This window comes from Nerophis ophidion, linkage group LG17 (assembly GCF_033978795.1).
Source record: "Nerophis ophidion isolate RoL-2023_Sa linkage group LG17, RoL_Noph_v1.0, whole genome shotgun sequence".
Classification (NCBI taxonomy): Eukaryota; Metazoa; Chordata; class Actinopteri; order Syngnathiformes; family Syngnathidae; genus Nerophis; species Nerophis ophidion.
Window position 1 is genome coordinate 36,846,511 of NC_084627.1, and position 18,088 is coordinate 36,864,598.

Below are 18,088 nucleotides of genomic sequence, written 5' to 3' on the forward strand. Positions count from 1 at the left end.
AAATGCAATACCAATATTGCAGCTTATAGTATTGGCCAATACCTATATAATCCGATACGATATCAGGTTGAATCCTAGGACATATTTTATTCAGATTACAGTGAGGCATATTAGAAAAACGCAGGATCACTAGCATATTTCTTTTTAACCGTCTGGAATGGACTAATGCTGTTTTTATATTGAATTTGAGTGGTGATTTGTGTTTGGCGACAGTAAGTAATTCATTGACTTAAAGGCCTACTGAAATGAGATGTTCTTATTTAAACAGGGATAGCAGGTCCATTCTATGTGTCATACTTGATCATTTCGCGATATTGCCATATTTTTGCTGAAAGGATTTAGTAGAGGACATCCACGATAAAGTTCGCAACTTTAGTTTTCATTACCAAATTTGAGGTGTTAAATTTAGTAGTGTCCCGATCTGATATTGGACTTTACTGTACTTTTGTTGACATGAAAAATTGTAACATTACCTTTGAGTGCATGTTTCCCAGCCAAGTGTTTGAGCTGATGCCGAGTCTACAACCGCACATAACGCCGCGTGCAACAAAGATATCGAAATATGGTAGCGTTTAATTTTACGTCAATCAATATCCAAGCAGAATTCAGTCGGTACCTCTAAAAGTACCACCTTTGGTGCCCATCCTTAACAGTTATGAATATTGAGTGGATTGTTTTTTTTTCTGTACTATAACCTGAGTTACATTATCCAATCTTTGTCTTTGCAGTCTGCTCCCCGGGTTACTTTGGTCACCGTTGTAGTCAGACATGTCCGCAGTGCGTCCACAGCAATGGACCATGTCACCATATCAGCGGCCAGTGTGACTGCCTCCCCGGCTTCAAGGGAGCACTTTGCAATGAGGGTGAGCTGTGACATACTTTTTAAACCACACCTGCACCAAAAAGTGAAAGACATTAATCTAAACCAGGGGTCGGCAACCCAAAATGTTGAAAGAGCCATATTGGACCAAAAATACCAAAAAAATAGTATGTCTAGAGCCGCAAAAAATTAAAAAGCCGTATGTATGTCTTACAATGAAGGCAACACATGACATAAGTGTCTATATTAGCCTACTATCAAAATGTCTATATGTGGCAGGCTGAAGCAAATCTTGGTTGATAGAAATGACGAAATGTAATATTTATTTTACACATTTTTACAACATTCGAAACCATTAGTAAATCAGAGGTTAGTCAGAGGGGGAGATAACTCCTGGAAATTACAGACTTTTAATGGCCAAAGGTATAGATGTTTGCTCCAAGTTCAAGGAAATGGCAGGCTGTCTTCCTTTAATAGATTTAATACAATCTTTGGCAACCTTGGTAATGTTTGCTGTGGTCTGGAACAACATCAGAAATGCAGCCAATATTACATACTAGGGGTGTAACGGTACAGAAAAACTTCGGTTCGGTACATACCTCGGTTCAGAGGTCACGGTTCGGTTCATTTTCGGTACAGTAAGAAAACAACAAAATGTAAATTTTTTGATTACTTATTTACCAAATTTGCAAAATCCTCCACCAAAATATTTTTCTTAGTGGAGTATTTGATGTGAAGTAATGGGAACCTTGGATGGGTCAATAATTCATAATAACATTGATTTTGATTAAATATTATGTTTTGAGCAATGACAGCTTGAAAGAAAAAGAAAACAGCTTTGTTTTATTAGTCAACGTTGCAACTTTTTCTAAATTACATTGAGCCTTTAAGATTTTTATTTCACTTTTGTTTATTTTTTTGTTTATTTTAATAGTATTTTTAGAATGTGCAGTGGGCCTTTAAAACATTAGCTGTGGAGCGCAAATGGCTTCCGGGGCACAGTTTTGACACCCCTGCTGTAGATAAAAAATAAAATCTGATAGGTGAGCCTGGCGACGCATGCGCGTTTATCATAACTCTCTCGCTCGCTCTGACTCTGCCCCTCCCTCACGAATGCTGCTGCCTGCTCAATTTGTTTTGTTTTTAACCCCATCTTAACCCTGAACGTACATTGAAAATACACGCAACCCTAACTTAAAATGCCAGACATTTGAGGCATTTAAGAAACTCCACCCGGACAGCCCCGCAAAAGAGGACATATCCAGTGAAAAAAGGAGGTATGGTCAGTCTATCATAGCCCGGTCGCTGCTAGCATACCGTGTGTTGTGTTGTGTTGTGGTGTGCATTGTTTACACAACGTGCGGTACGCTACTTAACATGTCCGTGTGGAAACTCGTTCGGTACACCTCCGAACCGAACCGAAACTCCAGTACCGAAACGGTTCAATACAAATATATGTACCGTCACACCCCTATTACATACAGATAATGCAAATATAAATTATATACAAAGAAGATATAAATTAAAGGATATTAAATGAGCTCAAATATACCTACAAATGAGGCATGATTATGCAATGTGTACATTCAGCAAGCCTAAATATCATGTTAGCATTGATTGATTAGCATGCTCTGACCAAATATGCCTGATTAGCACTCCAACCCGTCAATAACATCAACAATGCGCACTTTTGTGCATTCACGCACAGCATAAAACGTTTGGTGGACAAAATGAGACAAAGGAGTGGAAGATTTTACATGTAAACAAACTGTTGCGTTTGTTTGTATTTTTCCCCACATCCTTTTCCATTTTCGATCCATTTTTAAAAATGCTCCAGGGAGCCACTAGGGCAGCACTAAAGAGTTGTGGGTTGCTGACCCCCGATCTACACAAAATTGTTCAAATCTATACATACTTTTTATCCCTGTGTAGCGGCAGCACTTCTGTCATTAAGAAACACAGCTGACAATTGCATGATGTGACTTATGTGCAGTGTGTCCCAGTGGTTACTATGGTAAGAAGTGCACCATGAGCTGCAGGTGCACCAACAATGGCACCTGTAACCCCATCGATGGATCCTGCCAGTGTTTTCCAGGATGGATCGGCAGTGACTGTTCACAGCGTCAGTTCACTTACTTCAATTAAACACAATGTTAAATACAAACCCCGTTTCCATATGAGTTGGGAAATTGTGTTAGATGTATATATAAACGGAATACAATGATTTGCAAATCCTTTTCAACCCATATTCAATTGAATGCAATACAAAGATAAGATATTTGATGTTCAAACTCATAAACTTTATTTTTTTTTGCAAATAATGATTAACTTAGAATTTCATGGCTGCAAGACGTGCCAAAGTAGTTGGGAAAGGGCATGTTCACCACTGTGTTACATCACCTTTTCTTTTAACAACACTAAATAAACGTTTGGGAACTGAGGAAACTAATTGTTGAAGCTTTGAAAGTGGAATTCTTTCCCATTCTTGTTTTATGTAGAGCTTCGTCGTTCAACAGTCCGGGGTCTCCGCTGTCATATTTTAAGCTTCATAATGCGCCACACATTTTCGATGGGAGACAGGTCTGGACTGCAGGCAGGCCAGGAAAGTACCCGCACTCTTTTACTACGAAACCACGCTGTTGTTACAATCCAATCCAATCCACTTTATTTATATAGCACATTTAAACAACAATAACGTTTCCAAAGTGCTGCACAGCCATGTTAAAAACAATTGTAAAAAAAATAAATAAATAAATAAAATTGAATTAAAAAAAAGTATATATATATATATTATGCTCCACCAATGACTGAATAAAAACAAAAAATAAATAAATATAAAACCAATAAAAACAATATAAAAACAAATATGATTAAAAACTATTTTAAAGGGTAAAATCAATTAAAACGGTAAAATAGAAATCAAAGTATATAAAAAACACAGAGGAGAACAGAGGACAACACAACTCACGTAGTGTTAAAAGCCAAAGAATAAAAGTGGGTCTTAAGACGAGACTTAAAACACTCCACTGTGGAAGCAGTTTGAACATGGAGCGGCAGAGTGTTCCAGAGCTTAGGGCCGACCACAGAGAAGGCCCTGTCTCCCCTGGTCTTAAGTCTGGTCTTGGGCACCACGAGCTGGAACTGGCTCTCGGACCTCAGAGCGCGCGCAGGAATGTAAATTTGGATGAGGTCTGAGATATATTGAGGTGCCAGTCCATGTAAAGATTTAAAAACAAACAGCAATGTTTTAAAATCAATTATAAAATGAACAGGGAGCCAGTGCAAACTCTGAAGAATTGGGGTTATATGCTGGCGTTTCCTGGCCCCTGTTAAAAGTCGTGCTGCCGCGTTCTGGACTAACTGCAACCGGGAGAGAGCTTTTTGGCTAATGCCAGCATAAAGTGCATTGCAGTAGTCCAGGCGACTTGACATAAAAGCATGCACGACTTGTTCAAAAAGGTTAAAAGATAAAAACGGTTTAACCTTTACTAAAAGACGAAGGTGATAAAAACACGATTTTAAAACGCGATTTTAAAACGCCATTGACTTGTTACACGTGGCTTGGCATTGTCCTGCTGAAATAAACAGGGGCGTCCATGATAACGTTGTTTGGATGACAACATATGTTGCTCCAAAACCTGTATGGACCATTCAGCATTAATGGTGCCTTCACAGATGTCTAAGTTACCCATGCCTTGGGCACTAATACACCCCCATACCATCACAGATGCTGGCTTTCGAATTTTGCGCCTATAACAATCCGGATGGTTATTTTCCTCTTTGTTCCAGAGGACACCACGTCCACAGTTTCCAAATATAATTTGAAATGTGGACTCGTCAGACCACAGAACACTTTTCCACTTTGCATCAGTCCATCCTAGATGATCTCAGGCCCAGCGAAGCCGGCGGTGTTTCTGGGCAATGTTGATAAATGGGTTTTGCTTTGCATAGTAGAGTTTTAACTTGCGCTTACAGATGTAGGGACCAATTGTAGTTACTGACAGTGGTTTTATGAAGAGTTCCTGAGCCCATGTGGTATCACCACATGGGCTCAGGAACTCTTCATAAAACCACAATGATGTCGGTTTTTGATGCAGTACCACCTGAGGGATCCAACGTTTTTAATATCATCGCTTATGTGCAGCGATTTCTCCAGATTCTCTGAACCTTTTGATGATTTTACGGACCGTAGATGGTAAAATCCCTAAATTCCTTGCAATAGCTCATTGAGAAATGTTGTTCTAAAAATGTTCGACAATTTGCTTACAAATTGGTGACCCTCGCCCCATCCTTGTTTGTGAATCACTTAGCATTTCATGGAAGCTGCTTTTATACCCAATCATGGCACCCACCTGTTCCCAATTAGACTGCACATCTGTGGGATGTTCCAAATAAGTGTTTGATGAACATTCCTCAACTTTATCAGTATTTATTGCCACCTTTCCCAACTTTGTCACGTGTGCTGGCATCAAATTCTAAAGTTAATGATTATTTGAAAACAAAAAAGTGTTTATCAGTTTGAACATCAAATATGTTGTCTTTGTAGCATATTCAACTGAATATGGGTTGAAAATGATTTGCAAATCATTGTATTCCGTTTATATTTACATCTAACACAATTTCCTAACTCAAATGGAAATGGGGTTTGTAGGTGTGTCTGTTGCACTACATTTGATAATGGTTGATTTTTTTACTGTTTTGCAGCATGTCCGCCTAGACAGTGGGGGCCAAACTGCATCCACACGTGTAACTGCCACAATGGAGCTCGTTGCAGTGCTTACGATGGAGAATGCAAGTGCACCCCGGGATGGACCGGCCTTTATTGCACACAACGTCAGTCGCATACCAACTATTTTTTGCACCTAACGATCCCAACAAATGACTTCGCTTAGCCAAAACTCAATTGTGATCGTAACCCTTCAATCAAGTCTTACTACCCAACTACAGTGGTACCTCTGGTTATGAGCTAAATTGTTTCTATGACAGCGTCGCCCATAGAAAATGAATCAAAATTAATTTCCTTGGTGCTGGCGCCCATACAGCAAAAACTTTTGTATAAAAAACAAAACAATAGGATGTTTACAAACAACTACAGCAGTTTTATCAAGTAATGTAATAATATTTACCTTGGAGAGTGGTCTTATATGGTAGCTCCTGCCAATGCTGCTTTTCCGTCAAACACACCATCAGCAGCTTCTCCATATTTTCATGGATGATTTTTTCTTAATCCTTGGCTAGCGTTATCGACACATTCTGCTTTAATTATTTTCTTATAATAAAGCCGACAGTTGACTTTGGAATATTTAGGAGCAAGGAAATTTCACGACTGGATTTGTTGCACAGGTGGCATCCTATAGACATTTCCACAATGGAAATGACTGAGCTCCTGAGAGCGGCCCATTCTTTCACAAATGCCGAAGTGCTTGATTTTATACGCCAAGTTATTAAGGACACCTGATTCTCATCATTTGGATGGGTGGTGACGGAGATAGATATCTACATATATGCATATTTTAGAATATTCGAAATAGCCAGTGTCTTTGGTACACTGCAAGTTAACCTTGGCTGTAGGAATGTGAGGAGGAGATTTACTCCCTTTCTTATTTCATCCTGCTGCGCAGCTAAGGAGAAACAAGAAACATGTGTATTGGCTCCGGAGGATGGGTGGGGGGCTGTTTGAGGATTCAAGAAGTAGTCTCTTCCTGTTCAAAAGTTAGATCAATTTGGGGAATGCTATCGAAAGGTTGTATCTAGATTGGTCTCTCCAAAGCTTTGGAATAAAGTATCATATATCCTACTCATTGTCTGGGATTCATTGAGAATCAGCTTATGTGTCATCGAAAAGAACTTGGGAGAAGACCGGCAGTTTAAATTCCCAGCAGAGGAACGCCAGGTCAAACGCAACAGTGGCCAAATACTTTTGGCAATATAGTGTATGTCCATCTTTAGCTATAAGCTATTGTGAGGAAGTAAGACGATGATTTGGACGCTCATTACGGGGTTCACTGTGACATTCACATTCAGGCTAATAACCTTTAATTTTTAATCGTAAAAACAAGCCGAGAGACAACTCATATCCAGAAAAACTTGCCAGATGCGGCAGTCGTATCCTGAGGTGCCACTGTAGTCATTTGACGGTTTGTCAGAAAGCGTTCTGTAAATGTTTTGACTCCTATAAAATGTCATGGCTCCCTTTTTCAGGTTGTCCTTTGGGGTTTTATGGCAAAGACTGTTCACAGACATGCCAATGCAGGAATGGGGCAGACTGTGACCACAACTCTGGACAGTGCACCTGTCGCACTGGCTTTATGGGACAGCATTGCGAACAAAGTATGTAATAATAGTTGTTTAATCCTAAATATCATATACAGCTCTTTTCCTTTTCTGTGAATTCTAAGTAGTAAAAAAGTGCCAGCACGAGGTAGCTGACCATGCAGGTGACTGGTAATCTATTTTGCCTGATAAAGCCCTCTGTGGAAGTCGCTTCCTAGCAGCTCCACTGTAGACACAACACAAAAGCCAAGCGTGCAGGTTTTACCAAGGTTTTAATTAATCCATCCATCTTCTTCCGCTTATCCGAGGTCGGGTCGCGGGGGCAGCAGCCTAAGCAGGGAAGCCCAGACTTCTATCTCCCCAACCACTTCGTCCAGCTCCTCCCGGGGGATCCCGAGGCGTTCCCAGGCCAGCCGGGACACATAGTCTTCCCAATGTGTCCTGGGTCTTCCCCGTGGCCTCTTACCGGTTGGACGTGCCCTAAACTCCTCCTTAGGGAGGCGTTCGGGTGGCATCCTGACCAGATGCCCGAACCACCTCATCTGGCTCCTCTCGATGTGGAGGAGCAGCGGCTTTACTTTGAGCTCCTCCCGGATGGCAGAGCTTCTCACCCTATCTCTAAGGGAGACTCCGCCACCCGGCGGAGGAAACCCATTTCGGCCGCTTGTACCCACGATCTTGTCCTTTCGGTCATAACCCAAAGCTCATGACCATAAGTGAGGATGGGAACGTAGATCGACCGGTAAATTGAGAGCTTTGCCTTCCGGCTCAGCTCCTTCTTCACCACAACGGATCGATACAGCGTCCGCATTACTGAAGACGCCGCACCGATCCGCCTGTGGATCTCGCGATCCACTCTTCCCTCACTCGTGAACAAGACTCGTAGGTACTTGAACTCCTCCACTTGTTTTAGTGAACAATTGTTTTTAACACAAGTTTTTTCTCCAGTAGAACTTGACCTGTCAGCCATGTCCGTATCCTCTCTCCCTCTCTGCTCCCGGCCACTCACTGTTAAAGACAACAGATGATTAGATTACCACATACCTGTGAAATCTAATCACCTGCCAGCTGTGTCTCGCCGTCCGCACATGCCATCGACAGAGGCGCTGATCACACTCTCCCTCCACACCCTCTAAAAAGCATCCGAAAACCCACAATGTTTTATGTACATGCTCTAAGTAAATATATAATGTAGTAACAGACATGTGTAACCAAAGTTAATATTTACAGTATTTTGGTCATTTTAAGCACTATTTTAACTTCTTTGGTGGCCACGTTGATTTCACAGTGTGCATAGCAACAAATATGTCCGTCAACAATACCATTGAGAGCACTTTCTGTGTTTGCTACTCTTCCTTGGAGTGGTATCATGTAGCACTATTGCAAAATGATGCATCAACAAAAGTTACTTACTTACAATGTCTGCTCTCACTTAAATGCCGCTAGTAGTCAGAGGAGTAGTGGGAATAAGGTTCTGTGTCACTACGCCAGAAAAGTAGTTTGTCTGTGTTAGCTTCTATGATAACAATGTTGCGACAACTTTGTTTTTATGCAGGCTACAGCATGTAAGTGGAGCATTGCTGGCGAGTTGTGGATGTTTTCTTTAGATTGAGTTATAGGCAAAATACAAAACCCAAAACCAGTGAATTTGGCATGTTGTGAAAATCGTAAATAAAAACGAACACAATGATTTGCCTTTTCAACTTATACTCAATTGAATAGACTGCAATGCAAAGACATGATATTTCATGTCTGAACTGAGAAACTTCATTTTCTTTTGTCAAATAAACATTAATTTGGAATTTAAGGGTAGCAACACTGCAAAAAATTTGGCTCATGGGCATTTTTACAAATGTGTTACATGGCCTTTCTTTATACTAACACTCAGTAAACGTTTGGGAACTGAGGAGACCAATTTTTTAAGCTTTTCAGGTGGAATTCTTTCCCATTCTTGTTTTATGTACAGCTTAAGTTGTTCAATAGTCCAGAGTCTCCATTGTGGTATTTAAGGCTTCATAATGCGCCACACATTTTCAATGGGAGACAGTTCTGGACTACAGGCAGGCCAGTCTAGTCCCTGCACTCTTTTACTATGAAGCCACGCTGTTGTAACACGTGCCTTGGCATTGTTTTGCTGAAATAAGCTGGGGCGTCCATGATGAATTTGCTAGGATGGCAACATAAGTTGCTCCCAAATCTTTATGTACCTTTCAGCATTAATGGTGCATTCACTGATGTGTAAGTTACCCATGCTTTGGGCACTAATACACCTTTTGAAAGTTTGTGCCAGTCTGGAAGGTTATTTTCCTCTTTGTTCCGGAGAACACGACGTCCACAGTTTGAAAAACAATTTGACATGTGGACTTGTCAGACCACAGAACACTTTTCCACTTTGCATCAGTCCATCTTTGATGAGCTTGGGCCCGGCGAAGCTGGCAGCGTTTCTGGGTGTTGTTGATTGGTAGCATTGGCTTTGCATAGTAGAGTTTTAACTTGCACTTACAGATGTAGCTTCTTACTGTAGTTACCTGACAGTGGTTTTATGAAGTGTTCCTGAGCCCTATGTGGTGATATCCTTTACACAATGATGTCACTTTTTGATGCAGTATCGCTTGAAAGATCGAAGGTCTGTAATTTCATATCTTAAGTGCAGTGATTTATCCTGATTCTCTGAACCTTTTGATGATATCACGGACCGTAGATGGTGAAATCCCTAAATTCCCTGCAATGGTTTGTTGAGAAATGTTGTGCTTAAACTGTTCGACAATTTGCTCACGCATTAGTTCACAAAGTGGCGACCCTCGCCCCATTCTTGTTTCTGAATGACTGAGCCTTTCACGGAAGCTGATTTTATACCCAATCATGGCACACACCGTGTCCCCAGTTAGCCTGTGGGATGTTCCTAACAATTGTTTGATGAGCATTCCTCAAATTTCCCAATCTTTTTTGCCACTTGTGCCAGCTTTTTTGAAACATGTTGCAGGCATCGAATTCCAAATGTGCTAATATTTGCAAAATTAAACAAAGTTTTTGAGTTCGAACGATAAGTATCATGTCTTTGCAGTCTATTCAATGGAAAATAGATTGAAAAAGATTTGCAAATCATTGTATTTTGTTTTTATTTACGATAAATGCAAGGTGCCAACTTCACTGGTTTTGTGGTTTATAGATCAATCCCCATTATATACATTATTAGCTGCCTCTGCTCGCAGTTTTTCACAATTTAGAATCCACAGAATACAAGTGCATATGTTCTTGTCTCACATAAGGATTGTGGATGGTGGGCAATGGGAGATGATGATGACATTGTATGTGCACTCCCATTTGATATCAATTTTTGATATAATCAATTTTATTTATTTTCCTTTGTTTTGTTACCACAGAGTGTCCTTCTGGTTCATATGGTTATGGCTGCCGTCAGGTGTGTGACTGTCTCAATAACGCCACCTGTGATCACATCACTGGCACATGTTACTGCCAACCAGGCTGGAAGGGGGTCCGTTGTGACCAAGGTAAGTCAAGCTAGTTATTAACTGTATTTAATAGATAGATAGATAGTACAAACCCCATTTCCATATGAGTTAGGAAATTGTGTTAGATGTAAATATAAACGGAATACAATGATTTGCAAATCATTTTCAACATATATTCTGTTGAATATGCTACAAAGACAACATATTTGATCTTCAAACTGATAAACTTTTTTTTTTTGCAAATAATCATTAACTTTAGAATTTAACGCCAGCAACACGTGACAAAAAAGTTGCGAAAGGTGGCAATAAATACTAATAAAGTTGAGAATTTCTCATCAAACCCTTATTTCAAACATCCCACAGGTGTGCAGGCTAATTGGGAACAAGTGGGTGCCATGATTGGGTGTAAAAGCAGCTTCCATGAAATCCTAAGTAATTCACAAACAAGCATGGGGCAAGCTGTGGTATTTTAGGTTTCATAATGTGCCACACATTTTCGATGGGAGACAGGTCTGGACTGTAGACTGGCCAGGAAAGTACTCGCACTCTTACTACGAAACCACGCTGTTGTAACACGTGGCTTGGCATTGTCTTGCTGAAATAAGCAGGGGCGTCCATGATTACGTTGCTTGGATGACAACATATGTTGCTCCAAAACCTGTATGGACCTTTCAGCATTAATGGTGCCTTCACAGATGTGTAAGTTACCCATGCCTTGGGCAGTAATGCACCCCCATACCATCACAGATGCTGGCTTTTGAACTTTGTGCCTACAACAATCCGAATGGTTATTTTTCTCTTTGTTCTGGAGGACACCACGTCCTCTGTTTCCAAATATAATTTGAAATGTGGACTCGTCAGACCACAGAACACCTTTCCACTTTGCATCAGTCCATCTTAGGTGAGCTCTGGCCCAGCGAAGCCAGCGGCGTTCCTTGTTGTTGTTGTTGATAAATGGGTTTGGCTTTGCATAGTAGAGTTTTAACTTGCACTTACAGATGTAACAACCAACTGTAGTTACCGACAGTGGTTTTATGAAGTGTTCCTGAGCCCATGTGGTGATATCTTTTACACACTGATGTCCGTTTTTGATGCGGTACCGCCTGAGGGATCCAAAGTCTGTAATATCATCACTTACGTGCAGTGATTTCTCCAGATTTTCTGAACTTTTTGATGATTTTACGGACCGTAGATGGTAAAATCCCTAAATTCCTTGCAATAGCTCCTTGAGAAATGTTGTTCTAAAAATGTTCGACAATTTGCTTACAAAGTGGTGAACCTCGCCCCATCCTTGTTTGTGAATTACTTAGCATTTCATGGAAATTGCTTTTATACCCAATCATGGCACCCAACTGTTCCCAATTAGCCTGCACACCTGTGGGATGTTCCATATAAGTGTTTGATGAGCATTCCTCAACTTTATCAGTATTTATTGCCGCCTTTCCCAACTACTTTGTCACGTGTTGCTGGCATCAAATTCTAAAGTTGATGTTGCGATCTGCTGCTCAGATCTTCACATGTTTGTTTTTTCATTCTCAGTCTGACCCGTTTATTTCCTGTTTTTGTCCATCACTATGGTTACACATCAGTTCACCTGCTGCTCACACCCCGCACACCTGCTACAGATAATCACCGTCACTTTATAAGCCGTCCTCTTTTGTTTGTTCAGCCTGGGTTCATAATTTGCTTTCACGCAACAAGTTACGCTTGCACTCTACATCGTATGTATATTCTCGCTAGCTTTTCACGCTCAGCCATTTGTTTATTCCAGCTCTCATGCTGTATGTTTTGTTTTTTCTCTTTAATGTGTCTATGTGCCAGTTTAGTTCTCAATTTTGTATATCCTAGCTTTTATGCTAGCATCTTTGGTTTGCCTTTTATTTAGCACCAGTGTTTTTGTTTCATAGATCCTTTTCGTTAAATAAATTATTTATATCTTACCTTTGCTGTGTTCACTTGACGCATCCTCGAGGGAATCGAACCCGGCATCACAATGCCGAACCGGCGTAACAGTTGATGATTATTTGAAAAAAAAAAAAAAAAGGTTTATCAGTTTGAACATCAAATATGTTGTCTTTGTAGCATATTCAACTGAATATGGGTTGAAAATTATTTGCAAATCATTGTATTCTGTTTATATTTACATCTAACACAATTTCCCAACTCATATGGAAACGGGGTTTGTACTTCAATGATTCCTTCAGGAGGAATAATGAATAACTTAGTGTGTCCTCGACCTTCCATCTGCAGCCGCCGTCGTCATTGGCAGCCTCAACACTTTGACAAGTGCCGCCATGCAGGTGGACACCTACCAGATCGGCGCCATCGCAGCAATCATCGTGCTGGTACTACTGGTGCTCTTCTTCCTCCTCCTCTTCATCATCTATAGGAAGAAGCAGAAAGGAAAAGAAGCGGCCATGCCAGCAGTAACTTACACCCCTGCTATGAGAGTGACAGCTGACTACACCATCACAGGTCATAATGCTTTCTTGTACAATGCTGTGTATTTCGCTTTTCCTGAGTGCTCCGTTCCAAAAGTCCGAATCTTAGCAAAAATCCCATCCATCAGTGACAGAAACCGGAAAATCTGAATTTAAGAATTTACAAAAACTGTATTTATTGAACAGTTATTAAGCAGTGGCACAAACATTCATGTCAATTTCAAAACAGAAAGTGCAAGATTGACAGAGACATTTTAAAACAAGCTTTAAGTGCACTTTTGTGCATGATGTCACTAAGATGACATATCAAAACAACACTGAATTAAGGTGCACTTTTTGTACAGAACGCCACTATAATAGTGTAAAACACAAAGTGCACTTTTATGCATGATGTCACACAAGATATTTCAATAACTGTCAAATAAAAATGAGCTGCGTAATAGGAAATCAAATAGTGTATGTCCTTCACTATGTGGTAGGTTCCTGCGGACGTTATCTCTGTCATGATCCGCTACTTGGATCATGGCATATTCTGGTTTTCTGTTTTCTTATGACATCCTGTTTAGTATTTGACGTCCGTAGTTCCTGGTGGCACTTCCTGTTTTGTTTCCGTTGCCATAGTAACGCATTTGTGTCACCTGTCTTTCTAACGCACCTGCCTTTTGATTATCCCCTCTATTTAAGCCTGCCCCTTTTGTTCACTCGTCCTTGCAGTCTAATTTGTATTCCATGCAACAGGTGACGTCGCTATCTCCGCTTGTGGTAAATACCTTTTTGAACTCGTTAGCTTCCACGCTATTCCTTCCTTTGTTTATTTCACTAGCTCACATGCTAGCGTCTTTGGTTCTTTCTAGCTGACATACTAGTTAAATGATAAATAAATAAATGGGTTGTACTTGTATAGCGCTTTTCTACCTTCAAGGTACTCAAAGCGCTTTGACACTACTTCCACATGTACCCATTCACAAACACATTCACACACTGATGGAGGGAGCTGTCATGCAAGGCGCCAACCAGCACCCATCAGGAGCAAGGGTGAAGTGTCTTGCTCAGGACACAACGGACGTGACGAGGTTGGTACTAGGTGGGATTTGAACCAGGGACACTCGGGTTGCGCACGGCCACTCTCCCACTGCGCCACGCCGTTCTGTTGGTTTTGTTGTTAGTGCCTTAATGCAAGTGTTTTTGTTCTTCGTCTGTTTTTTTAGTTATAAATAAATTATCATTCTTACCTTCACGCTGTGTCCATTCCGCCTGCATCCACAAGAGAAGAAAACCACACCACGATGCCAGCTAAGCGTCACAATCTCCTTCAATAGTTGACTATTTTTTTCATACAGTGTTGATGTTGAAATGGTTGCCTCTACATTTTGTTGACACGATGTTGCCATGCGGGGTTTCAAAACACTCTTCATTCTCTAGCGGGTGACTTTTCAAATGATGCTACACCTTAGCAGTAATGCAACTTTTTGTAGCAACGCTTTTGCCCCACACTTGACATATTATGGTTGTCTGTTCGACATATTCGCGCTTGAAGCCAAACCCCAGCCAGACGATGGACCCCCTGCTGTTTTTCTTGGGAATTAATTCTTCCTTCCTTTGTTACCAGATTTGCACCTTCTTTCTCTTGGACTACCACTCGTACCACAGCTAACGTTTCCCATTTCGCAACCTCTCTGCTCCGCGAGGGCGTAGACGTATGTGACGTATGTAAGAAGGTGTTTGCTTGTTTTAGGTCTCTGTGAGAAGGAGAGACAGAGTTGGAAGAGCCTGTAGTCTAATGCCCGCAGCTAAGAGCAACTGCGTGAGAACGTATACTCGAATATAAGGATATAGTCATTTTCTACAAACCCGTGATATATCGAGTATTTCGATATATCGCCCAATCCTACGTCTGATATGACGTTATCGCTGGTAGCTGCAATATACATTACTCTAGAGATTTGAGCTCCTATCACCCTTCCAGATTCTAAATATACATAAAGACAAATATGTTAAGTAACTAATTTGTTTGAGCTTCGTAGATAGAGTTGTGTTAGTGTTTGTACTATCAAGTTTGCACATGTTTCAGTACACGCAAACTTTTACTAGATCAGGCCCATTATCTCAAACGTATTGCGTTTCGACGGATGCGTGATGCATTTGAGAAATACAGTGGGGCAAAAAAGTATTTAATCAGCCTCGGATTGTGCAAGTTCTCCCACTTAAAATGATGACTGAGGTCTGTAATTTTCATCATAGGTACACTTCAACTGTGAGAGACAGAATGTAAAAAAAAATCCAGGAATTCACATTGTAAGAATTTTAAAGAATGTATTTCTAAATTATGGTGGAAAATAAGTATTTGGTCAACCATTCATAGCTCTCTCTGATGGAAGGAGGTTTTGGCTCACGATACATGGCCCCATTCATTCTTTCCTTAACACGGATCAATCGTCCTGTCCCCTTGGCAGAAAAACAGCCCCAAAGCATGATGTTTCCACCCACATGCTTCACAGTAGGTATGGTGTTCTTGGGATGCAACTCAGTATTCTTCTTCCTCCAAACACGACGAGTTGAGTTTATACCAAAAAGTTCTATTTTGGTTTCATCTGACCACATGACATTCTCCCAATCCTCTGCTGTATCATCCATGTATCCATTTTGGTATAAACTCAACTCGTCGTGTTTGGAGGAAGAAGAATACTGAGTTGCATCCCAGTGAGGCATGGAGGTGGAAACATCATGCTTTGGGGCTGTTTTTCTGCTAAGGGTACAGGACGATTGATACGTGTTAAAGAAAGAATGAATGGGGCCATGTATCGTGAGATTTTGAGCCAAAACCTCCCATCAGTGAGAGCTTTGAATGGTTGACCACCATAATTTACAAATAAATTCTTTAAAATTCCTACAATATGAATTCCTGGATTTGTTTTTACATTCTGTCTCTCACAGTTGAAGTGTACCTATGATGAAAATTACAGACCTCTGTCATCATTTTAAGTGGGAGAACTTGCACAATCGGTGGCTGACTAAATACTTTTTTGCCCCACTGTATGCACTTGCTCGTTGAGGTATTTTGAAACTCATGCATCGGTAAATCTGATCAGCTATGACGGCCTCTCGATGTATTCATTCTTTCTACATGTTCACTTTTCAGATGCTCAGCCACCACATGACATTCACCCCAGTAATTACTTCACCAACCCCAGCTACCACACTCTGACACAGTGCATCAGCCTACAACATGTTAATAACTCTCCATATGAAAAAGTAAGTTCTTTTTTCTTCTCAACTTTTTATGACTGTTTTCACGATAGCGGCTTTCATTTTTTGTGCTTTTTTTTAAAAGGCTAAGAACAACATGTTTGCCAACTTAAAGGATGTGAAGGAAAGAAAGCGATATCCTCTTCCTGATGCCGCCGGCACCCTGCCAGCTGGATGGAAACATGAGGACAGCGTCAACGAACTGGGTGAGATCATTTCCTTTAGGAGTCGGCTTTAATTACAGCTTTATCTCCAAATCAAAGTAAGCTGTGATTATTTTCGCAATGATTATTTAAGATACAAATCAATTTGTTGATCTTTTTATAAACTTAAAGCAGAGTTTTAACTTGAGACGTCCGAATAATGATCACGGTATTGGACAGGGTATCTTTAAGATGGAATGTGTAGCTGCCATTATGATGTGCAGTGATGTTTTCAAATGACCGTAAGTCTTCAACTATTCTAAATCTTTTAATGCTTGGAATCTGAGCTTTTGCATGATATTTTAGTGATTAGTGTTGTACTGATACCAATATTATTTTGATAGTTTTCAGTAATTTTCAATACTTTTCTTAATAAAGAGGATTTGAAAAAATTGCATTATTAGCTTTATTTTTAAAAACAATATTAGGGTGTGGCGGACTGGTACTTTTCAGAGGCGGTATGGTACCAAAAATGATTCATTAGTATCGCGGTACTATACTAATATCCGTATACCGTACAACCCTACTAGTTACTATGATAATCTACGTCACAATAGGTCAGACGAGGCACCAAGCAGTGTGGATGGGGAGCGTTTCCACAGAGTGTTTCCAGAGCGGCCATGTGGGTGTCAGGGACAGACGTAGAAGAAGTAACGCGCGGTGCATGCTGGGATATATGGCGTCTTCTACGAGATGGGGCCGGCTCCGTTTCGTAGAAGACGTCATTAATGGAGTCAGTGTCGCTGCTGTTGTCTAGCAGTTCAGTGACAATTCCTGCCTTCCTGAAATCATGTCTCTTAATAGGAGCCATTTTGGGGTCTTTACATAAACATTAGAGATGCGCGGAGAGGCAATTATATCATCCGCATCACCAAAGTTGTCATCCACCCGAACCAACATTTTATCAAGACCGTACCCGCCCGCCAACCGCCCGCTGAAATACATCAGAGGTTGGCAGCCTTTACCACTCATAGAGCTATTTAAACCTGTTTCACAGAGTAATGTAGTCAATTGGAGCCGCTAACGTTCCCGCGACTATCCTATTGCGTTCATCCTGATGATAAGAATATGGGCGTGCTGTGAAGCCATTGCCTTAGACACCTTCAACAACATGTACGAACCGATTGTTGGTCCGGAAACATGTGTGCAGCTTCTGCAATTACACGTACAAGATTGAAAGGCATACTGGGTGATACAGAGTACACTGATGGTTGTGATATAAACAACTTTAACACTTACTAATATGCGCCACGCTGTGAAACCACACCCAACAAGATTGACAAACACATTTCGGGAGAACATCCTCACAGTAGCACAACATAAACGCAACACAACAAATACCCATAATCCTTTGTATCCGTGAAACTTCCTGAATATATTTTACACCCCCAACCCCGCCCGCCTTACTGACGCACAGGGGGCTGGGTTTGCTGCTAGCGGGGTGTATAAAATAGTCAGGTGTGTCATGAATACAAAGGATTATGGGTATTTGTTGTGTTGCGTTTATGTTGTGTTACTGGGAGGATGTCCTCCCGAAATGTGTTTGTCAATCTTGTTTGGTGTGGCTTCACAGCATGGCGCGTCTTACTAAGAGTGTTAAAATTGTTTATATCACAACCATTAGTGTACTCT

At 40.8% G+C, this 18,088-nt stretch overlaps 1 protein-coding gene across 1 annotated transcript in view; it reads left to right on the forward strand.

Moving 5' to 3' along the window:
- megf10 (multiple EGF-like-domains 10) overlaps positions 1 to 18,088 on the forward strand; it is a 147,000-nt gene that overhangs the window by 116,834 nt on the left and 12,078 nt on the right. Inside the window, exons 15-22 of the mRNA XM_061876880.1 lie at positions 729 to 863; positions 2,814 to 2,942; positions 5,525 to 5,653; positions 7,022 to 7,150; positions 10,477 to 10,605; positions 12,817 to 13,041; positions 16,147 to 16,259; positions 16,339 to 16,459. Coding sequence (XP_061732864.1) covers positions 729 to 863; positions 2,814 to 2,942; positions 5,525 to 5,653; positions 7,022 to 7,150; positions 10,477 to 10,605; positions 12,817 to 13,041; positions 16,147 to 16,259; positions 16,339 to 16,459 — 1,110 coding nt within the window. The remainder of the gene's footprint in view (positions 1 to 728; positions 864 to 2,813; positions 2,943 to 5,524; positions 5,654 to 7,021; positions 7,151 to 10,476; positions 10,606 to 12,816; positions 13,042 to 16,146; positions 16,260 to 16,338; positions 16,460 to 18,088) is intronic.